The sequence below is a fragment of the Mixophyes fleayi genome, chromosome 11 (genome assembly GCF_038048845.1).
Source record: "Mixophyes fleayi isolate aMixFle1 chromosome 11, aMixFle1.hap1, whole genome shotgun sequence".
In the NCBI taxonomy this organism is placed as follows: Eukaryota; Metazoa; Chordata; class Amphibia; order Anura; family Limnodynastidae; genus Mixophyes; species Mixophyes fleayi.
In genome coordinates, this window is record NC_134412.1 from 54,697,548 (window position 1) to 54,721,937 (window position 24,390).

General features: G+C 41.7%; 1 protein-coding gene across 1 annotated transcript in view; it reads right to left on the minus strand.

The window, feature by feature from the left end:
* Positions 1-24,390, minus strand: part of ANAPC4 (anaphase promoting complex subunit 4) — a 92,203-nt gene that overhangs the window by 62,130 nt on the left and 5,683 nt on the right. The window contains exons 5-8 of the mRNA XM_075191161.1: positions 19,314-19,388; positions 16,078-16,104; positions 7,415-7,459; positions 3,707-3,791 (exon numbers count right to left, since the gene is read on the minus strand). Coding sequence (XP_075047262.1) covers positions 3,707-3,791; positions 7,415-7,459; positions 16,078-16,104; positions 19,314-19,388 — 232 coding nt within the window. The remainder of the gene's footprint in view (positions 1-3,706; positions 3,792-7,414; positions 7,460-16,077; positions 16,105-19,313; positions 19,389-24,390) is intronic.

Sequence of the window (24,390 nt, forward strand, 5' to 3'; positions counted from 1 at the left end):
GTTCAATTCCTACATACTGAAATGAATTGATAGTGAAATATTAAAATAGAGAAAGAATCAGTGAAAGTTAAGAAAGAAGTATGTTGTGTGTTTAAAATATTGTATTCAAACAATAGACAGAAACTTCTTTGGTTAGTAAGACACCACTATAATCCCTACTGTCTTTTATACATTTTAAAGTTACACTGCATCTTTAGGGATATCTCATAGTTTTGATATCGTTATTGCTATGCAACAAGATTACTTCTTTTTATTAAATATTAAGAGCCAAGATTGAAATGTATCTGATCATAATCTTCTTAGTTTCCCAGAATAATATTTATCTTGATTACATCTCTATCTAAGCGTGATGTACTTCTCTCACTTTGGGGGCTGAGCTAATTGGAGCGGTTAGTTTTTAGACCGAGGGTTAAGTGAAATCAGTGTTTAAGAATCATTCTGTCCCAATAAAACAAGACCTGAATCAATTAGACAGTGTCAGATATAGCTACTGCGACACTCTAGATAGAAATTTATTTGACATTCACTATATGGTGTAAAAAAATGTAGTTCATTTCTTCAGTACAGTCCCTACATAAAATTTACCTTCAGCTCCTTTATTGTAGATTTCCATACACATTCTTACATTTTGTAAATAAGTTCCAATTCAACAGTACTATTACGGTCTCTCAACCCCGGTCAAAAATATTGTCAGACTGAAATGTCTTGTTAACTGCAAATAGGATTATAATCTCAATTCCGTTTCAGTTGGGAGAGGGGAGAGTTGTCTATAAAACTCATACTAGCGTATGGGCAGCGATTTCATTCATTCGTCTGAGGGAAGATATCTAAAGGGACGTACTTATATTAGTGATCACAGCTATTTGACAGGCATCCTATCAGGACTAATATATGTGTCTTCAAGCCTGCACTATAGGTATTCGTTAATCGTCATATTTAGCTGAAATCGGAGTGCATGAATCATTTCATTGTTGCCAAAGGGTTCTCAAGAAAAGCACACTGAGACGCCTTCACCAACGTGCGTTTCCCCGGAGCTATGTCAAGGTGTCAAAACCTTGAAAAAAAAAAAAAGTTTCTATCTATTGTTTGAATACAATATTTTAAGCACACTACATATTTCTTTAACTTTCATTTAATTTTTTCTGTATTTTAACATTTTGTCATCAATTCAGTATGTGGGAGTTGAATGATTATTTTAGTTAATAAAATAATGAATTTTGGAATTTAGCAAAAAATTATTTAAATATTATTGTGAGGTAGTGAGTGCCCTCATTATAAGAAATATTTTCTTTCTTTTCAAATGTATGAGAATACACTGTACTAGTTCTGTAGGCACCAGTGATGTCACTGGTTCCTAAAGAACTCCTATTTAATCAGATTACAAAATGCCTGTCTCTACTGTAAGTAGCCAAAGGGCAAATGTTAAAAGAAGCCTAGTAAGATGTGCATGCATAGAAAATAACCCAGAAGTAAATTATTAGGCCATATGGCTAACTTGTTCCTGGGATTCATCCAGCCCTGTTACAAAACTTCAAAAATGTAAAAGCAGATCCCTATATGAAGAATACAAAGAATATAAACCCGCTCTGGTATTCCCTTCAAGGCGTCTTGTTAGAGGATGTGTACCTAAGAAGTTGCTGATAAGAGAGTGCCCTAACTCTAATTAGACAATATAAACCACTGTGCAAACTGATGTACTAATTACTGGTAAAACAACAGTATCTGTGCCATGGTTAACAGTAGAGATACAAGGGTAAAATTTAATGCGATTTTATGCCAATAAAAAACTGGTGTGTTTGTGGGACCATACAGTATTTCTCAATTCATGGAATGCTAGATAAAAATAGCAATCACCTACTATCATAAACCAAGTAACAATCCAGGATAGGGGGTATAAGACAAGTCCCCTTATATACTATTTGAATCTTCCATAATTAGATAGCAATCTGCTACCATCAGGTACAATGTGTCCAATTGAGATAGTCCAGAAAAATGTACAATATAATGTCGCTGCAGATGTTCAATCGATAAAGTAAGTAATATCATTGTATAAAATTCAGTGCTCAGTATAAATTCCAATTGCGGTAACAGCCGGTGCAATGGTATGGCAGAGAGGCAGAAAGCGGAAGGCATACAGGACACGGGTGAGAGTTATTAGTTACATGTATGTTGTCTTGATCTTACAAATCATTAGCGTCCTTCCGTTCGGTCTGCAACCTATGACCTGCCTCCCAGGTGTGTTGAACAGACTCTCGGTGATCGCGGCTCAGTACGTTGTGCATGCGGTGATGTCACGATGCTAAGGGAGCAGTGCCGCCAGCTGATCGGTACTGTTACAGGATAAAGGACAGTAATCCAAGTATAATGAGGTATATTAAACAAGTGCATCAAACGCGTTTCAGCTTCAGCTCGGGAAGTCTTCCTCAGGGATATAATGAATGGTTGGCGTCCAGCTGCAGGGATTGATATAGTGTGAAGGCTACCTTCCACTTTTATCCTATTGGACGGTTCTGTTGTTAATGATGACTGCCCTGCACTGTCATTCTTTCCATTTCCACATTAAAGTTCATTCATTTGTTTATTTTTACTGTCCAAATCCTTCTATACATTTTGCAAGCAGCATTATGGTTCATTGGCGTTTCACATTAACATTATTACCTCGTTACTGATGGCTATTCATTGTCAATCATACTTAATGGGTAACCATGTATCGTGATTCACATAATTCAGTTGTGGTATGGAATTAGGATGGTGTGCTCATTTGATCATGAGAGCACAGATTCATGTAATTCTCATTGTAAGATTCATTCATGCATTCCATGAATTGAGAAATACTGTATGGTCCCACAAATACCCCAGTTTTTAATTGGAATAAAATCGCATTAAATTTTACCCTTGTATCCCTACCGATAACCATTGCACAGATACTGTTGTTTTACCAGTAATTAGTACCTCAGGTGTAACGCTGGTTATGCTAGGTACACACTACACGGTTTTCGTCCAATAATCGGCTAAATCAGCCAGCATACAACCGCTCGTTCAAAAGTCGGGTCAGTGTGTTCAGTGACACGATTGTCGAAAGTCTGCCCAAATGGACGATTGTCGCCTCATTTGGTTGGCAGTACCGTTTAATATTTTCTTTCCAATCTCATTTCCGTTGTGTAGTGTGTATAAACTTCCGACCGATGTGTACAAAATTACAGCCATTGCTCACAACAACATGGCTGTAAAAAATCGCTAAAGGGACGTCCGCTCTTCCCTTTATCGTCCTAAACAAGGCTGGTGTGTATGCAGTTCATGGACCGAGCGATCGGATCATCGATCGCATGTAAAATCCATCGGCATAAAAAGTTGGTGGAAAATTCTGTAGTGTGTACCTCACAGTGGTTTAGATCTTCCCATGAACCTCCCCATAAGTGAACTTAAAGAGTAACATATTTTAAGTATACAAGAGACAGATACAAATGTAATGTACATATTCTTTAGAACACTTTGGACATTATGTTCTGAAAGGGGCAAGGTCCTGCTGCTTGGGAAATAATGTGATTACTTGAACAGCCTGAACAATACCAGTAACGGCAGCATCTTATCTTATATCAAGATCAGCTACCTTTTGTGTTCCACATTTTGACTGTTGCTATAAGACTGCAGTGGATGAAAAAAAACCTTAAAATATTGTGTACAATCATACACTAAAGTATATTACCTCTGTAATTGTTGCAATCTTGTACATCCCATAGGCATATATCTCAATCTGACCTGAGTCTCCTCCAAGGACCAAAGCATTAAGCCTTAAGGAAGAAAATGTGCAGATATGAAATATTACTGCAAATGTATGTATGAATGAACTTGTTAAGTACTAAGATAATAAATTATGTTACATATAATATATGCTAACAGCCATGTAGATTGTATTCAGATTAAGCATATTTTTTAACAACTACAGGAAGGGTCATACAGGTATTTTAAACTCTAGTGATCTCCAGCTTCAGAAGTGCTAATGCCTAATTTTTATAATTAGGTATAATGATTATATTGTGCTCCCCCTCCCCTTCCAGCCTTCCTGTAACTGGATTTTACTAGCTGTGCTTGGAGCTTGAGGAGCTATAGTGTTACTCGTTTATTGTTCTGTGCTGTTTTTGCCTTGTACGGTGTTATTGCATGTAATCTGTATGGTGCTGCGGGCACCTTGTGGCGCCATATAAATAAAGGCTAATAATAATAATGATTTTATTGCAGTGTTTAATGCATGATCATAGTTGATAATGAGCGCTTTAAACGCCCTGTGTGTCAGTGTCAGCTCAAATATAGTGTATAGCCACTGGAGAGAATTTTTATTGAGCACTTTGGTAGACATGTATATAACAATGTGTTGGGATTTTAAAAAAATTGCTACTTAAGGGGGTGTCAGAGAAATGCTAACGTGGCACTTAAATTGCTTCAAGCTGATATACTGAACAGGGAATGCTTCTCCCAGTTCATGGGACCAAGCTCTGAAGAAACTGCATGCAACATTTTCAGAGTATATTCATTCCTGGGTGACAGGGTATGCGTAGTCTCCATTCAATTTAATATATATAAGCACTTTGAGTGATATGAAACTGCCTTTCTAGCTGTTTAAAGCACCCTTTTAACACCATCCAAGAATGGTGTTACACAAAAGCTTTTCATGCAGCAGCTAGGGAAAGCAGTTTCAAAAAGATCTACATAGTATCCAAGCAGTGTTTCAGCAGATATAAAGATCATGTAAAGATCATAGAATTCTATGAAGCAGTTTTCTATCCGAGCTGTTTTTCTCCTAGCATTTAATTATGGTTTCCATTTTCTTAACAGCTGTCAAAGCAGGAAATATGAAACTCATTGATTTCAATAGTATAGGATGAAAAAAACTGCATGACATCATCCTTCTGGAAATAATCTTTTTTTTTTTTTAACATTCATAACTCAAATCACTGACAAATCTGAGAGTTATGACACCAATTATGTTTAAAAACTACTGTGCCGTCTGATGTCAAACACCACTGTGTACCTCTTATTAATAACACAGAAATCAAGTAAATAAAAGGGAAAGTAAGCCCCAAAAAGAGGCTAAAAATACACTGACTACCAACCCACCTTTTGTTTAACATAAAATCATGACATGCTAACACCGCGTATAGGGTCATACCAGCAGTATATGCTTGTGCCATAAAGATACATTTTAATATCTAGCATGTCCCTGCCAAAGCAGAACCCAGTGACAACCAAATAAAAGCAGTACATAGGGAATGGGACTCTAAAAATGCTCCAAATGCAAGGCGCCCCCCCCCCCACTTGTTGATTAGCAAATACTCCTGTTTGCCATGCAAAGCAGAGCATTGTGCCACTTAGCAGACTATACCCACCATAGTTCTAACTGCGCAGCAATCAATGAATTGTGCACCACTCAAAAATGGAACTTTGTGTCACTTAGTAACATACCACAGCATACCCCTGACAAAGAAGAATTCAGCGATAACCAAACTCCTATACCCAAACATACTTCTCCACTGACCATAAAAATGGCTCTGACTTTGTATCAAATCAACTAAAAAGGGCAATTTGAGTTCAACAAAAACATAGTATAAGACATTTGCATGTCACAACTCTAAAAAGTATAGTGAAAATGTTTATGGTGTAATACCTTTTTGATCTTTCATGGTTTTTAAGGGTTAACATGGGCAAAGTAGTGACAATCCCAACCACTAGCCTATGTGTAATCAATTGCTAGAAACCCTGTTGTCACTTAAGAGTGTGGCTGTATTCTGCTTAGTCAGGATTACGCTGAAGTATAGGTTTCTAAGTGCCACAAGGAGTTCAGTGCATTTGGACCACTCTTGGAGGTCGCATACCCTACATATGTCTTGATTTGGGTATTTTTAGATTCTGAGTTATATGCCACTAAGTGACACCGAGCTCCATTTTAGCATCTTTTGGGACTGCATCCTCTATATATTACTTTGATATGTGTGCTTTAACATTATGCTTAATCAGGATTATGCTGGCTATAACTATAACTAAGTAGCACTATGGGCCAAACAGAATTATTTGCCAAGCAACAAAACAAAGAAAGAGCAGTGCATTTTTTTGTGTTCACATCCCCTTTATATATATTCTTGTAGGAGACAGCTTGATCGAGGTAAGAAAGGATGGTGAGAGGAAGTCCACTGCCCAGGGGCAGATCTAGAATGGTTTCTTAAGGAGGGCGTTTAGGCCCTACCCCCTTTTTTAAAGTCTCACCATGGGCTCCAGGTGGCTGCACACTATCTGCAGACAGGCAGTCAGAGTATGCTGACCGGCTGCTCTGACTGTGCTTAAAACACAGTCAGAGTGGCCGGGAAGGATTCTCTTTTCTGCCTGTATGTGCCAACAGTGACACTGACCTTTAACATGCTAGGGGGGTCGACTGTCCCGTTCTGGAGAGGCATAGATTGGAGAGGGGACAGATTTTTTTTTTTTTGGGGGGGTAGAAACAGAGATCTGCAGAGGTAGCAAAGAGTGTAGGAGGGATGAGGGAGGGGGCTGTGAGAAGGGATAACAAAGGAGAGATAGTGGTAGAGGGAGAAGGAAAGGACTGGCGAAGAAAGGAAGAGGGGAAGAGGCTGTGAGAAGGAATAAGTAGGGTAAGGAAGGGCGAAGGATGGACGAGGGGGAAGGAAGTATGAAGTATGGAGAAGGGGAGAGGAAGGAAGGAGGAAGAAGACAAAAGGAATAGAGGAGTAAAGCATGATAATACTAGGGATAGCCAGAAATTGAGTGAGCGGCAATGAGAGGTTAAAGGTGGGGTGGTTGCAACAAAGGATAAGGTTGCAGGAAAAAAAAGTTATATAAAAAAAAAAAAAAAAAGAAGAGGTAATAGGATCACAAGGAAATATAAAGCAGGTAAGACATAAGCGGTGAGGCATAGGTGAGTAAAACACATAAGGTGCGACAGTGATAAAGCAAAGTAGAGTTATTGTCACAACTATTATATTTAATTGTTGCTTTGTGCTATTATAATGAATTCAACCTAAAAAAACACAATAAGGAGCGCCAGTCACCTTGGTTATATCAAATAAAATATACATAATTTCTTTTATTGATTTTATATTAAATAAATGTTTTTTAATGATTATCAGGAATCTGAGTGTATTCTGCCATATCTGTTTAATTTTAATTTGATATAACCAAGGTGATTGGTGCTCCTTATTGTGTTGTTTGTTTTTTTTTTAAGTTGAATAATATTGGAAGATGTTGGCACCTCCATCCATAAGTAGCTGACTCTCGAGGCTTTTTTTCTTTTCTTATTAAACCTAGCGCACAGGAGATTTGTTTTTGTTTTTTTTGTCGGTGATAATGATGAATAGTCAATAATGAAAAGGTATCCAACTTCAGTAGGGTCATCACTCTCACTTACATTACATCTCCCAAAAGCTTCAAGATTTCATCAGATTTCTCCTCACTAGAATAGAAAAGGTGAGTGTCCATTAAATGGCCATTTATTATTATGACTGCTAATAATTTATATCAGAAAATGAGAAACTGGGCCTGATGAAGGATAAGTCCCACAATAAGGAGAAAAGTAAGTTTAGGTTGTTTTTGACTATTCTCAAACTCCACCTCCTGATATGGGAGCCCCAGTTCATACATAGTAATGAGGAACTGGAAAACAAGACAAAACAGCAGGATATAACCAGAAAGTTTGCCTAGTACGATTAACAGGCCAACTGGAACAACAAATAACCAGAAGGAAAAAACAAGGACAAGTCTGTTCCCTCCCCATTGGCCTTAGAAAAAAAAGATCAATAAGTAAAAAAAAAACATTTTTTCTCTGTCAGTAATCTGGGATACTCTGTCTTACAGATGGGGAAATTCGAAACCAACAAGGTAGGTTGATAAAGGATATCTTTTAAGAAAACATGGGATTACAGACCACTACAAGGTTGGGGTTTCTGGAATCAACTTCCCACTGGAAGGTAGCTAACCTTCTAAGGATAGTGAAGCTCTTTAAGATGATACAGATGAAGATGTGACATGACCCACATACCCCTGGAGGACCCAAAGATGAAACTGACTGACTGGCACATCCTCTACAGTGGAGACCTTGGTACAACCATGCAAAGGTGATCTGAGACCTAGGGAAATGTCAACTGACTAAAACACAAAACTATATCAATAAAAAAAAGGTTCGGAGGAGACCTGAGTCAAAGCAGAGACCAAGGAGTATCATAAAAGTACTGAGGTGAAGAGAGGTCTTGGGAAGGGTAACTGATCAAAAGCTGCTGCTTCCTCCCTACAGGAAGCCTTGATCAGCAGACTGGCAAGAAGGGGGGAGTATGGTGATCCTCGGATGATTAGCTGCTAGAATGTCATCAGTTTCATAAACACCCACGGGCCAGATATTAGTCAAAGAAAAGCTCTTAAAACTATAAGCAAGCCATACCCACTGCAAAGCGCAAAACCTTCCGGTATCTCCCCCAAATAGGGATGTAGAGGTGGGAATACTTGCTGTCTATGGAGGCCATATAGTTTCCTGGAAACATGGATTAGATGAGAAACTGCAAGGACTACATCTTAAAGATTACGTTTAAGTCCAAGATTGGCTACCATGGAACTTGATGGGAGATGGACTACTTAACTTAGTTGTGCATGTACAGGAAAACGAGGTTTTTGTAACTTTCTACTCATGAAAGGAGACCTGTAAGGTCTTGTACAAGACGTTGTCTAAGAGAACAAAAACAGAATGTTCCTTTGAAAGGAGAGCAATTTTGAAATTTATTCTTTATAACTGTCTTAATGGTTGTGTTAGCAGCTACATATGAATTATTGCTGTGAAACAATGTAACCATATAAAAGGCTAAGCCTAACAAGTCAAAAGAAGTAATACACTTGATTCATTAATTGCTTTGCACACAATTAAACATGTGTTATTGCTGATGTAGCAACGCTGCCATTTCACAAGCATGGTCCTTTGAGGACAAATCAGCAAGGTGGAGGAAACTGCATGTAGTCTAGAGAACTTCACTGCATCAGTATTATTAGCAGACCAGAAATACTTCTCTCCTCCCACCACTAGAGGCAGAGGACATTAAATCCAAGTCTGCATTTGCAAGGAGTCACAAATAAAACAGCCTGAAAGCACAGGACTTTTTAAAGGTCTATTCTTGGCAGAAAGGTACTTTTACTACCTGTCCAGCCTAAAAAGAGGATTTATGTACTTACGTTAAATCCGTTTCTCGGAGTCCGTCTGGGGGACACTGCTTACCATGGGTTGTGGAGGGGAGCTGGGGAGTAGGCACCTAACTAGTTAACTTTAGTACTGCCTACAGACCCCTCCCCTCTACAATCACCCCGCCTCTTCCTCCTCATTTATTTAAAAAGCCCCAAGGAGATAGGTCAATCCACCAAGAGCATATAGAGGAAAGGCAGAAGGGAGGGATCGCAGTGTCCCCCAGACGGAATCAGAGAAACGGATTTAACGTAAGTACATAAATCCTCTTTTCTCTTTCATCCAGTCTGGGGGACACTGCTTACCATGGGGACGTTCTAAAGCAGCTCCCTAAGCGTGGGACTACTCTGAAAGCCCCGCTCGTAAAGCATTACGAGCGAAATTTGCATCCGCGGAAGCAAAAATATTAAACTGGAAAACTTTGTAAAGGTGTGGACAGAGCTAGTCTACAGAAGCCCCATATCTCGCTGCCCAAGACGCCCCTACCGATCTGGTAGAATGGGCCGCAAGTCTCTCTGGCCCCGGACGGTTAGCCTTTATGTAAGCTTGCCTAATGGTAGCCGTAATCCATTTTGCAATGGACTGTTTTGAGGCTGGCTAGCCTCTCTTATTAGCATCATAAAGAACAAACAAGGAATCAGTACGCCTCATTAGAGAAGTTCTTTTGACATAAATGCGGAGAGCCCTAACCACATCTAACTTTTCCATAGGCTCTGAATCCGAATGGAAATGGGAGAAAAGACCGGATTACAATTTCCCGTTTCAGATGGAAAGCCGAAACTACTCTAGGAACGAAGGGTTCTTAACACCGCTCTGTCCTTGTGGAAAACCAGATATGGTTCTCGGCAAGACAGAGCTCCTAATTCTGAAACCCTACGCGCAGATGCAATAGCCAAAAGAAAGAGGACCTTCCAGGTCAACCAATTCAAATCTGCCACAAATAATGGCTCAAAGGGAGGCCCTTTAAGCATGTCCAGCACCAGGTTGAGATCCCACGGTGCTGTAGACGGAATATAGGGAGGCTGAATATGCAAGACTCCCTGAACGAAAATCCTAATATCTGGCAAATCCGCTAATTTCAGGTGAAAAAAAGACTGAAAGTGCCGATACCTGAACTTCTAGTGAACCTAAACGAAGGCCTGCTTCCAGGCCCCCTTGAAGAAAAGCCAATAAACGAGGAAGACGAAAGGAGGACGTGTAACCTGTCCTATTTTCACACCATCCGATATAGGCCTTCCAAATCCGTAGATAGGTGCGAGCTGAGACCGGCTTTCTGGCTCGCATCATAGTGTTCGCCACGCTGGAGGAAAAACCTCTAGCCCTCCAGAGGCTGGCTTAAACAGCCATGCCGTTAAACTGAGCCGAGGTAAATTCTGGTAACGGAAGGGACCCTGCAGAAGAAGGTCGTCTCGAGACGGAAAACGGAAACCCTGTCCTTCCGCCATAGAGATTATGTCCGCGTACCAGACTCGGCGCGGCCATGAGGGAGCTATTAGAATTACTGGCAGACCTCCCTGCCTTACTCGTCTGAGTACGCGAGGAAGCATGGGGATCGGGGGAAACAGGTATCCCAACCTGAACTCCCATGACATCGTCATGACGTCCACTGCCACCGCTAAGGGGTCTCTTGCCCTTGCGCAGAACCTGTGAACCTTACTGTTGTGTCTGGAGGCCCCGAGATCTATGTCCGGAAGACCCCACCTCTGAACCAGGGACTGGAAAACTTCCGGATGGAGTGACCACTCCCCCAGTTCTGCCAAACCAAAATTTGAGCTACAATATTCATTGCAGCTGCACTCCTGGTTCCTCCCTGCCTGATGACATATACCACGGCCGTGGCATTGGCTGACTGAACTCTGACAGGGTGGCCCTGGAGAAGGGACTGGGCCCCCCGGAGGGCCAGTAGAATTGCCTTCAACTCCAGCATGTTTATGGATAGGGCTGATTCCTGAACCGACCAAGGTCCCTGGAGCCTGAGGTGCAGGATTACCGCCCCCCCCCCAACCTTTTAGGCTGGCGTCCGTCGTGGCTCTTCTCGACAGGCAGGAACACCCTTTGCTGGCTGGTGTCCATAATGAGCCCTAGGAAAACCATGCGTTGACACGGAACCATCTGGGATTTCCTTAAGTTTATTAGCCATCCATGGCCCTCGAGAACCGCCAAGGTGAGGGATAAGTGATGACGTAAGCAATTCTCCGTGGGGGATTTGATGAGCAGGTCGTCTAAATAGGGCACGACCTGAACTCCTTGAAGGTGAAGACATGCTGCCATAACTGACATGATCTTCGTGAAAAAAAACCTCGGTGCCGTTGAGAGGCCGAAGGGAAGGGCCCGAAACTGATAGTGGAAGGATCCCACCGAGAATCTTAGGAGAGACTGATGGTGGATCCAGATGGGAATATGGAGGTATGCATCTTTTATGTCTATGGACGCCATAAACTGATTCTTCTCTAATCCGTTTATCACTGACCTTAGGGATTCCATCCGAAATTTGTCCACCCGTAAGTGCACATTGAGGCCCTTTAAGTTTAGGATGGGACGAAAGGAGCCGTCCGGCTTCTTGACCAGAAATAGGTTTGAATAAAAACCCCTGTCCCTTCTGGTAATCTGGGACCCTGCAGATACTCTTTGAGAAAGAAGAGAGACGACACATTCCTGTATTGCCTGCCTTCTTGATGGATCTCGGGGGAGCGGGGTCATGAAGAAGCGATGTGGAACCGGGCCCAGCAGGTCTATCCTGTAACCCTCTGATATAATGCCCCGAATCCAAGAATCTTGGGAGGACGCTGCCCACTGTTCCTGAAACAAAGACAGACACCCCCACTGGCGCCCCTTCCAGGAGAACAGAGAGGTCGTCAGGACGCAGGCTTTTCCTGGGTCTTGGAGGCCTGGCGCCTAGCTGCAAACGAGGATCTCCCCCTGGCAGAGGAGCCTCGAGAATTGGGCTGTCTGCCTCTAAAGGACTGTCCTCTAGGCAAGGAGGTCCCCCGAAAAGGCTGACGAAAGGAGCTGAACCGAGGGTTTCGGCTCCTGCTAGGCAATATCGGCAAGGAAGTACTCTTGCCCCCCGTTGCCTGGCAGATTAGGGTATCCAATTCCGGAACGAACAAACCTGCTGCAGAAAAAAGAATGGTTTTCACAGACTTTTTGATTCGGCATCTCCTTCCCAGTATTTCAGCCATAACGTTCTTCTTGCTGAAATAGATGCAGCCTGAATAGAAGAGGATACAGCCGCTGTGTTCTGGGCCGCCTCATAAAGGTACCCCGATGCCTCCTTCAAATGCAAAGCCAGGGGAAGTAAATCAGAGTCCTGCAAGGGCTCTGCCAGCTGGTCTGCCCATGCTTCCATGGCTCTAGCCACCCAAGCTGAAGCAAATGTGGGCCTAAAGGAAGAACCCGCAACCGTAAATATAGATTTCAGCTGGGATTCCACTCTGCGGTCATTGACATCCTGCAGAGATGCAGAACCTGGAGCTGGGAGTAAAGTGTGCTTGGCCAATAGGGCTATTGGAATATCCACTTTTGGAATACTCTCCCAGCAAACGACATCTTCCTCCTGCAATGGGTACAGGGAAGAGAACCCTTTAGGGAACAGAGAACCTCTTATCAGGCTGTTTCCAGGCTCCTTCTGCAATATCCTTAAGTTCTACGGAAGGAGTTAAACGGACAGCCTTTCTTTTGGCCTTCTTAAAGAGACTTCTGTCTCTAGGAGTAGGATCCTCCGGTTCTGGGAGGTCCAACGCTTGTCTCACTGCTAAAACCAAATCATTAATAAATTGGCTTTTAGAGCTTTCTTCCTGTCCCAAAGGTAGAACCTGGTCAGGATCAGAATTAATTTCCACTTCTTCCTCTGAAAACTCCTCAGAGTCTGAAAGGACCATAAGGGAATTATCAGATCTAGGCCGCCTCCTTTTAGTAGGCGGAATGTTTGGGGATTCAAGTAACTGGTTTAGTTTATCCAAACCCTTTATAAATGCTGTAGACCATGCCGGTTCTGTGGGAACAGGGGCTAGGTCTGTATGAGAAGAGGAAGGTCCTGGTATAGACGTTCCAATAGAACCTGTGGCAACAGGGAGGCCCAACTGTGTACTAGTATTATTAGCCACCGAAGTTGCCACAGTAGAAAGCAACTGAATGGATTGAAAAACCATCTGTGCTAAGGAGGAAACCGACAGTGTCAGGGAGGCCACCCAGGCCGGTTCCTCCGTCAGTGGGGCTGAAATATGCTGGGTTTGCGCAGGGGGGACCCCTGCTTCGCAGACGGAGCAGAGCACCAACGGGTCCTTCTGCCCACAAGGTAATTTTACACTACATTTTGAACATGTAAAATATTTTGCAATAGGGCCCTTTCCCTTATCTGTCATTTCTTAATAAAGGAAGGCACACCAAACACACAGACTTAAATTGTAAAATTTAGCCGAGTATAGAGAGAGAGATATAAATGTGTGGAGAGAATAGTGTAACAAGTAATCAACTAATCTGGATATAAAAGTTGTACTTGTAATTATCTTAAACACAAATAATACTTAAGCAAGTAGGAGAACTATATAATAACCCCTACTAGCCCACTTTTTTTACACAGCAATACAGAGTGTGTGTTTAAGTAAATCGGATACTTAGCCCATAGGCCAAACAGGGGAGAAGTCCAACAGCAGTATCCTGGTGCCTGCTCCTTCAGCTCTGTTCTCTCTTCCCGGGCTTCTCCTTGGCGCCAAAAGCCTGGGACAGACCATCTCTCTCTGGAAGGAGGGGGGAGCTCTATGTCTTAGCTCCCCCCCTTCAGTAATGCTGTTCGTGCAGCTCCAAATCCAGCAAGAAAAAAACGGGGTTAATGTGGCAGAGTAGTGGAGACCTCCAGGGGAGGTCTCCGCAGCGGATGATACCAGATGCCCCATCCTATGCATGAGGGGGGATCCTGTTATAGCCCCCTTCCTCCTCTCCTCCTTAATAGCGCTATGTCCGGATCCAAGATGGCCGCCGCTTTAACAGATATCCGATAACCGGCGCTCTATGCCTGCAGTGGCAGCGCCGGTTACCGGGGAGGCTCCAGGAGTGACAGCGGTCCGGTGAGACCGCTTGTCACTCCTAATTCAGCTGTTCTGCTGTGTGTGTTCTCTATAGCAGAACCCACACCAGCGCTGCCATCTGTAAAAAAAGAGTTTACAAAAGTAAATAAATGAAATAAAAGTTTAAAATTACACTAGGTACTAAAAAACGCCGCCCAACTCCGTGGGCACCTAAAAAAAACTGAGGAGGAAGAGGCGGGGGAATTGTAGAGGGGAGGGGTCTGTAGGCAGTACTAAAGTTAACTAGTTAGTTGCCAACTCCCCAGCTTCCCTCCACAACCCATGGTAAACAGTGTCCCCCAGACTGGATGAAAGAGAAAAAGGATTTCCCTGTCAAGGACAGCAATTGTTCTGCAGGATCCACAGCATTGGTAGACATTGGTCCATAACTTTGCTCAAGTCTAAAGAAGGGTCACATAATAAAACAGGACTATAAGTTGAATAAGACAATAAAAAAAATGCCCTTTTTTGGTATCTGAGAGAACCTGATCTGCCCTATATTTCAAAGTCTGAATAACCAAAGCTGCTGTGGAGAAAATTGCTTTGAGAAGGACCTCAAGTCACTTGTCAGTAGTGATTCTGAGAATTATGGCCTGTTTTGACAAGTTGGAGTCTAGAGCATCAACATGAGAATGATTGGAAGTGTTTGGAAACTGAACTCACATGGGTTTCATTCCATTTAGGCTGAGGTTGAGACCCTGTTGAGGAGACTGGGGAAAAGTACTCAGGGGGAGGGAGCTAGCAATGCAAAGTAAGTAAGCACCGTGACCAACATGTGGACAAGCTTTTGGCTATTTGAGGATTAGGAAGGGCAATGGCAAATTCCAATTCATGGGAGGTTAGTGGAAGTCCGATCCCACATTACCAGAAAGTAGACTGGACTAGTAAGGGTTGCAGACATACGATTTGACAAAAGTTGTTATTGAGGCTGAGGCCACAATGGAGATGGAGCAGCCTTCTGTGTATACACAGTTGGGTCCTTGGGTTCAGACATGTGAAAATAACAGGAAAAAGGTAAATTTTACAACATAAAACAAAGACTAAACCATATACACATATATATATATATATATATATATATATATATATATATATATATATATATATATATATATATATGTGGCTGCAAGAGATCATACAGGTTCCATCCCCACCTTACCCCTTCATGCATTGCAAAGGAGAGAGGGCGATGAGAGGAGGACGTTCTCCATAAACACTTACAGCAGTCAGCGCAATGGAGCAGCACAGATCAATGAGGCCAGATAACTATCCCCTCCTGTGGATTAAGAAGAACCAAACTCCAAAAAGGTAACTAAGAGACAGTTCAGAGAGATAATGCCATGGAGGTAGTGGATAGAGAAGAGCGACAACAGTCCATCTCCTGTCACACTATGCATGTCAAGCTAAAAGCCTGGCCAAAGTAGACAAGAGGCTTTTTTCTTAAAAACTAAAAAAGAAGATCCTAACCTGGAAGTGCTCAAGCCCTGTCAATCTTCTCATACCAAGGGAACTAAAACAACTGGGGGTTCCCTGTCAAGAGAGGGTTAAGGTGAGAGGGTTAAGGTGAGAGGGACAGGGACAGAGATGGATATGGTTTTAAAGGCTATTTCCACTTTACTAGATCAATAAATATTAACTACTTAATATGAGGATGATTTGACTATTATTTACTTTGCTCTAGCCAGAGTTATGGCATTTGTTCCTGACTACACCTGCTGCTGTTTTGTACTGTAAAACAAAACAAAATTAAAACCCCCAAAAAACTCAAATCTCACTCTAGCTTACCTAAAGATTTTTGCAGTGGCATTGTAACTGAAAAAAAAAATATATAACATGTTAACGTAGAACACACTGCACATAATATAGTGAAACATTAGGAGATTACATATAATATTTTACATATTGCTTTTAACTTGTACAAAATACTTCTGTTAATGCTTAGTTCTGTCATAGCATGGCAACAAGTTACCTCAAATTCTAGACTATTGTGAATGTTATTATTGCCTGTCTATATTTGCCTAAATAGCCTAGAAATGATTGCAAATCCAAAACTGTATTTATCACAGATTGGTAAAAACCTTTGTAAGACTAATTCAGAAGTGACGCAAGCTGGAATTTTATACTTAAATGTCAAATCACCCCCCCTCCTAGCTGTAGATATAACCAAAAAAGCTGTTTTCGAAGTAAGGAACTTAAACTCCACTTTAAGTTTGAAAGGCGGATGCTTATAATTCAGTGCGTTGTACATCATTCCTGTCATAACAATTCCTGTGTTATACATCATATGAAAGCCCATAAAAAGAGGTTTAAATGAGACCTTGTCCAACTCTCTAGCTCAATCAGATGAGCTACAAATGCAATTTAAAACAACGTTAAAAGCAAATTTTTCATTAAAAAAGTGCAACTTTAAAGGTGTATAACTTCAAAACCAGTGCACATACCAGCTTAAGATGTGGGGGGTTTCTTTACATCCATGGCAGCATTTAGTATACCAAGTTTCATTACAATCTGAACCTGTCAGTTTGAAACCCTGTGTTGATTTGATGTGGAAGGACCCAAAAGTCACTTATTATGAAATCAAGACAGCAGCAAAGGTATCTGTGTAAATTGAGATTAAGCAAGATGTATGCGCTATGCAAAAAACTAACTCCTACACCGTATTCTAAAATTTAGTCAGGGGTCTACGTAGAAATGTTTTCTGATAGGAAATAAACAAAATGGCCTAAAAAATGATACCACAAAGAGCCAATACCACAGAGATTATTCCACTTATTACAGGAACACTAAATCCAAAGATTGAAATTGCCAGATATGAACCAAAACAGGTAATATACATTGCTCAGAATTAACCAGACATTTCACTGCAGCTATGTTGAAAAGTAATTAACACATATGCAGTGTTAAGGACAAGCGCTGACAATGGTTTTATTGTTTTGTATACATATATGGGCATTTATATTGTCATGCAGCTGGTACCATATATAATGTGATATATACCAAGTGCTATACATATTCAATAAAAATATTGATATATGGCGGTAGCAAAACAATCATAGACTACAAATCATAGACAGTTCTTCTATTCCTGTCAACAACGAAACAGTCAGTGTGAGTTTGTCAGGAAAGCGAAACAAGCCCTGTCCATTGTATCCGGGTGGCCGCCACTTCCCTACTCCTAGAGAAAAACAGTGAAGACAGCTAGAATAAGGAATCACTAAGCCTTGTAAGCTTACCCTATATTTATCTAAACAGCATAAACAAATTATACATATATTAAGCAAAATGATGGTAGACACAACAGGTCTCAACTATAATTATTAGCCTTTTTTTCCTGTGTAGAATCTCAAATGGTCAGTGAAGGAGATGGTAGGCCTCCGAGAGTATATGTGGACCAGTCTATTTAAGTGGTAGAGTATTTACCCAAAACAAGGCAGGATTGGTACAAGAGAATAAGTTAAATAAGTAGGCTGCAGTTGTGTTTGAAACCAATACTTCACTGTAGGGTAAAATAAACTACTGAGGCAAACTAGTGTTACCGTCAGAAAATGAAGTTATACCAACAAGTATCACAGATCCTGGAGGTGTTCATTATGCGGAGGGTTCAATTCATACAGATCTGCTTGAACAGACAACACCACCTTCTCGAGCTGAGATTCGGGAGATTACTTAAAATCTGTGATGAACTTTTTCAGGGTGACAATATCATCTTTGGTAGATGGAATTGTAGGAGGAATGTTTCTTTATGTTCCATCGAGGCTTGTGGTGGTGAAGGTGGGTCCTGTTGTGTGCTCCCCTTTTCTTGACTGGTGAAGTGATGATTAATCTCCAAAGCAGGTCCTTCTTTGGATTTAGCTGTTGAGCGCTGCATTGGTTTGTTCTCAGCAAAGGTTAATATATATAATATATATATATATTGTGGCAAGAGCCTGCTACTGCAAAAGCACACGCGTACAACTTCTTCCTTTTTATGGTTCTTTATTGTCAGGATGGTAATAATGTTTTGACACCGTATACTTGCACAGCAATTATGGAGACCCTCAACGCTTACTATACATAGTCCAGCTCTCTGTCCAGATCAGCCAGCTAGCCCAGCGTTGATCTCCCTGAACAATGAAACAAGCAGGGTTTTATACCTGACACTCCTCCCACAGGCCTAGAGAAAGAGGGATGACCTCTTTACGTTGACATTACTTGCAGGCGTAGGTGATAAGACGTTGTTGTCAAGTTTAATTAAAAAAAACAGCTGAGCGAAGTTTGTTGATGTGTGACATTATTATAGTATTTTCAGCTTAGAGAATTTAAGGCAATGATTACAGCATAAAATATCAGAAGGTTGACAGCAGTTAGATTTAAATTAGCAGTTAGGGGAGTGCTCTTGAGCAATAACAAATCATTGTCATATGTAGGTTGAAATGATCATTAATTGAATCAAAAACAGCTGTGTAGGAGGCTTAAAACTGGGTAAGGAATAGTCAAACTCTGCTGGAAAGGTCAGGTTGTGGAAGAGTTTCCGGTCACAGGTTCTACACCATGGTTAAGAATGAGCACAGCAACAAGACACTAGGTAGTTATACTGCATCAGGAACGTCTCTCCCAGGCAAAGATTTCAAAGCAGACTAGGGTTTCAAGAAGTGCTGTTCAAGCGCTTTTGAAAAAGCACAAAGAAACAGACAATGTTGAGGACCGTAGACACAGTGGTTGGCCAAGGAATCAGATGAAAGTCACATCACAACAACCTCCCTGCCAAGTTCCTTCAAAAACTGTGTGCAAGTGTACCTAGAAGAATTGATGCATTAATGCTGTTTTGAAGGCAAAGGGTGGTCACACCAAATATTGATTTGATTTCTCTTCTGTTCATCCACTTTGCATTTTATTCATTGATAAAAATAAAATATTATCACTTCTATTTTTTAAAGCATTCTTACTGTGCAGCATTTTTTCGACACCTGCCTAAAACTTTTGCACACTATTGTATGTACTTTACTTATCAACATTATAACAAAGTAAAATGATATCCTTACGTTTTTGGCAGCGCAGGTAACCTTGGGAGAAGAACATTGGATTCATCTTCTGCACTATAAAATGATTTCAAGATACTAAGATAAATAAAAAAAAAATACAAAAGATAAATAGAGTATCCGGATACAGATTACGCATCACCATTTAGACTGCTCTACTCAGCTCTATGGATGAGAGACGACCAGACTCATTCTCCCCGAGCTCACAGCATAAACAGCTCAAACTAGCTTCTGGTTTTAGGTAGTGGGGATACTGGGGTGCTATATTAAGTGTGCCAGAATAGAAAGAGTTCTAGTAAAGTCAACTTCACATTTAGATAATGTTTTCCTCCATAACTGTGCTGACAATAGTAAAGAGCTCCCACTGGAAAAGTATATGTATTATTTTGTATGTATGTAAAGAGATGCAGAGACATCTAACTACATATTTCACTTAAGTGAATAAAAAATATGCTTGCATAGTAAAGGGAGTGAACATTTGTAAAGTGGCAGCTGGTAAAAATAGAAATAACACAAAAGGGGGAATTCAAATCTGCCGTGAGTGACGCAGCGAATAAATCTATTACTGTTAATACAGTAAGTTTAAGCCTGCATTCTGCTCGCAGCTCCCTGCCGGCGTTAAACTGTAATTACACGTACTATTAGCGCAACGTGGGTAATAATGCACACGCTGCGTTACTTTTTACAGTAATGCGGCCAATTGAAATCTCCTTTTTTAAAGCTGCATTATATTTATAATAGGGCTTTGAGGTTTTCTTGCGTCCAGGTTTGTGCTGCTTATGCAATGATAGCAAAAGGGGAGTGGTTAAGACAGGGCTGTAATGCTTTCTAAATAAGATTAAAGTATTCTATGCACTTACAGCAATTAATGAAAAATATGGCAGAACCATCACTTCCACCTGGCTAGCGAAAATGTAAACAATATTCACAAGGTGTATTGAAAGCTTTACATGTAGCAAACTCTGCACATTTGTCCCTGAGCTGTGTGAAATCCGAAATTTGAACCTTCAGAGTAATAGGCAGTGGTTTTACACGTGTCCTTCACTTACATAAAATCTATATTTTGATGACAGAGATTTATAACAGAGCTTTGAATGTCACTAGATCAGGTGTCCGTAACAGTTAACATGAGTGCTAGAAGGCGGCACTCAAGGACATTTTAAGTGGCACCTGATTCTCCTCCTCTTCTATTCCTGCTCCATCTCCTTCCACACAGAGCACCCCAGTCTCTGCGAGCCCACGCTAGAGTGTCTATATTCCTATTTCCTTCAGGGACAACAATCAACACTCCAGTACTAATCCCAGACAGAGTCAGAATACTCACCCGGCCTCCTCACCTATCTACTTTTATAAAAGTTTGTATATGTTCTAATGGTGGTGGCACTCTGAAAAATATTTCAACTTTTAGGATTCACACGTGTATGGCACACAAAGAGAAAAACATTGCTAACCCCTGAACTAGATAAACAGGGATATCTTTACACTTATAGCCTTAATAAAATAAGAACTCCAGAATAAATTTGTTTATAATAAAAACAGCCCGCCTGACTAGCCTAACAGTGGTGTTCCCAAATCTGGGATCCCCACCAATCCTGCTGTATATATCAATGCTTTACCAGCTATGGATCTGTTTTCCAAAGATTGATGCAACAGAGAACTTTGAATGAATGCAGTGAGAGGTACTGACTGGATGGCACAGCAGTGCATTCCCTCAGCATTTGTGGTACAACGGCAATACTTGCAATATTCTCTGTACAGAGCTGAGTAATATGATGAAGTTCTGCAGAATGTAGATCAATTGAGAATGGTTAGCCAGCAAAGTTGGAGTGAGTACAGTGTAAACTCTGCAGATATGCTCGTCAGGTTGTTTTATTAAAAAAAGATGATTTTGGTACTTACGTTAAATCTCTTTCTCCGAGTCCATCTGGGGGACACTGCTACCATGGGGGGGGTGTTTGTATGAGGGCGCACGGAGTTGACACTTAAATAGTTAACTAACTAAACTGCTGCCGACTCCTCCCCTCAGCAACCCCTGCTAGTCTCATTATAATGCAAAAGCCCCAACGAAGGAACCACAGATTCAAACATCCGGCAGAAGAGGACAAACATCCGGCAGAAGAGGACAAAGGACATTCCTGTCACCAAATGCTCCGTTTCTGCCCACCACTGGAGGGAGAGACGGCCACCCTGGATAGATGAAACCTCTGAGATTCAAGATGGAGGGGAAACCCTGACCACTGGCATAAGAGGTCCCACTGAAAAACTGCGAATGGAACCGGCTGTATGGGAGGGTCTTAAAGAAGGAAACCATCTGACCCAGGAGCTTCATGCCCATCATTATGGAAGGACGAATAGACCGGAGGAGCCTCTGCACAGAGGTCCTGATCGCACAAGCCTTGCTGTCTGGCAGAAACACCTTCTGCCGACTGGTGCCCATCAGGAGGCTCAAAAAAAACATTCTTTGAGAAGGAATCAACTGGGATTTCAGATAATTTATAATCCATCCGTGCTGTTCTAGGACCCGAATGGTAGGAAGATGCTGTTCCAGAATGTGGCTCGTAGAGGCCTTGACAAGGAGATCATCCAGATGTGGAATTATGTTCACTCCCATGGCTCTCAGACCATCGACCTTGACTGACTTAATCTTCGTGAACACGCAGAGCGCTGTGGAAAGACCGAAAGGAAGTTCCCTGAATTAGATATGGTTTCTTATCGTGAAACAAAGGAGGGATTGATACCGGTCCCAAATGGGAACGTCTAGATGTCTGTCGACACCATAAACTCCTGGGGTTCCAGCCCACTGATGACTGAGCAGACCGAATCCATCCAGAACTTGTCCGCCTGCAAGTGCTGGTTCAGCCCCATGAGATTTAAGATTGGCAGAAACAACCTGTCCTGTTTTGGAACCAGGAACAGATTTAAATAAAAACCCTGGCCTTTCTGCAACTCTGGAATCCTGAATATGACTCCTGCTGAAACAAGTGAATCGACGGCTCGTATAAAAGCCGGTCGTTTCAGTAAGTCGTGAGACAGAGGAGTTGCGATAAACCGTTGAGGAGCCAAACCCAAGAGATCTACTATGTATCCTTTGAACATGATCCCCAAGGTCCATAAAAATAGGTTATACGTACATCAGGCACTCATTCTGTAGCACATCAATAAATAAAATTCCAAACAATTCTAAGAATTGCAGACAGATCTTATCAGCAGGACACTAAAACTCAAGACATGAAATACATATAATGGTGTAGTATGTAACATATACTTCCATACCAGTTAACATAAAGCCCATGAGGGAATAGAGAAGGCTTCTATTGTCACCGTGAAATCCTTAGAAGAAAACACCAAAAAACACTCTTGTGTTCTTCACACACAGTTCTGTTCCCACGGGACCCATGCTTACAGTGTTTCTGATGTTAAATCGCCTTTAAACAAAGAGATACTTTTCCTCCCTATTTTTTCCTTTCTCCTTCCATTCCAAACTCTGAAAAGTCCCTCCACAGAATGAAAATAGAAAATGGAGATCTAGTGTATTATCATTTATTGTACACAATAATAATAAAAGAACTAAATAAAAACAGACTAAGAATTGAACTCAGATATCCAGCAATTAAAAGTTACAAATGGACTCATACCAGATTCCTTCGAGGCAAAGGCATTGTACATATCCTGATTGAAGTCTCCAGTTTACAGGTCGAGTCCCGGCTGTCTTGAGTTTTAGTGTCATGCTGAAAGTCATTAACAGATAAGAAGATCTGTTTGTAACTCTTAGAATTGTTTGAAATATTATCTATTGATGTGCTACAGAATGAGCGCCTGATGTACGTATAACCTATTTTTATTGCTTGTCAATATTTTTTAGAGGAAAGTGGACACTCTTTTATATGTACTAGGCAGCACATTCTAAGGAGCGCCATATCGATCAGTTGTTTTATTGATTTTATTTATGATCCCCAAGATCCAGCTGTCTCGGGAGGAAGCCACCCACTGGTCTCTGAAGAGTTGCAGACGGCCCCCTACTCCCGCAGCCGTGAGGAGAGGGATTCTCCCATCTTGCTGAGGATTTGTCCGGGACTTTGGAGATGGGGCGCCTCCTAGAGGAGGAACCCCTACACCTGTGAGACTTACCTTGGGATGAAAAAGACCCTCCTCTACCCAAGGACTGACCCCTGCTAGACTGGTGGCCCCAAAAGGACTGCCGAAAGGAACTGAACCTGGCCGGCCTATCCCTAAGAGTATTCACTGGGAGGAAATTACTCTTATCTCCAGTTGATTGAGAAACCGTAGTGTCCAGTTCTGGACCAAAAAGGACTGACCCAGAGTATGGCAAGGCCTCCAGCAACTTCTTGGACTCTGTGTCTGCATCCCAAGAGTGAAATCAAAGGAGGGTTCTCCTGGCCACCGCAGTCATAACTGTAGTAGAAACGACCGAAGCAGAGTTCAAATGGAGAGCAAAAGGAAGAGGAATTCTGCAAACCTGCTGCCAATTGGTCAGCCTAGGTGTCAGGATTCACTAGGATGAGTGGGACCCTTCTGTTCTGCCTGGGATTGATGGTTCTTCACCCAGAGCCACGGAATCTAACAAAGTGGAAGGTTTTCACCAGAGGTTTCCGCAAGGGAATTTGGCCTTGGCAGCTTCCACCCTGCAGGTTGCAACCCTCTAGGGGAATTCCTAGTGAGCGGTGATAGAGAACCTAGTACAGAGAAGAATGTAGGCACTAGATAGCAGGATGACTGAATGATGCTCAGTGATAGTCCACAGAGCGATAGTAGGTAATTTGCAGCAGTACACTTGGAGAGATGATAGCGATGATCTGCAGAAGTTACCACTAAGGAGTGGAGCAGGTAATAGGTGATTGCAGCAGCAGAGTGCATGAGCTGCTTCCACGCCAAGAGTCTGACGAGAATAACCAGCACTGAGAGGTGCTGGGAGGAGCCTTATAAATGAGAGGTAACCAATGAATGAGCGGGACAGGAGAACAAAGGTGAGATGATTACCTGCGCATGTGCAGAGCAGATTGCTGGGCTGACAGCCAGGGAAGAAGCAGGGAATGAGGAATGAATGATATTCAGGTTACCG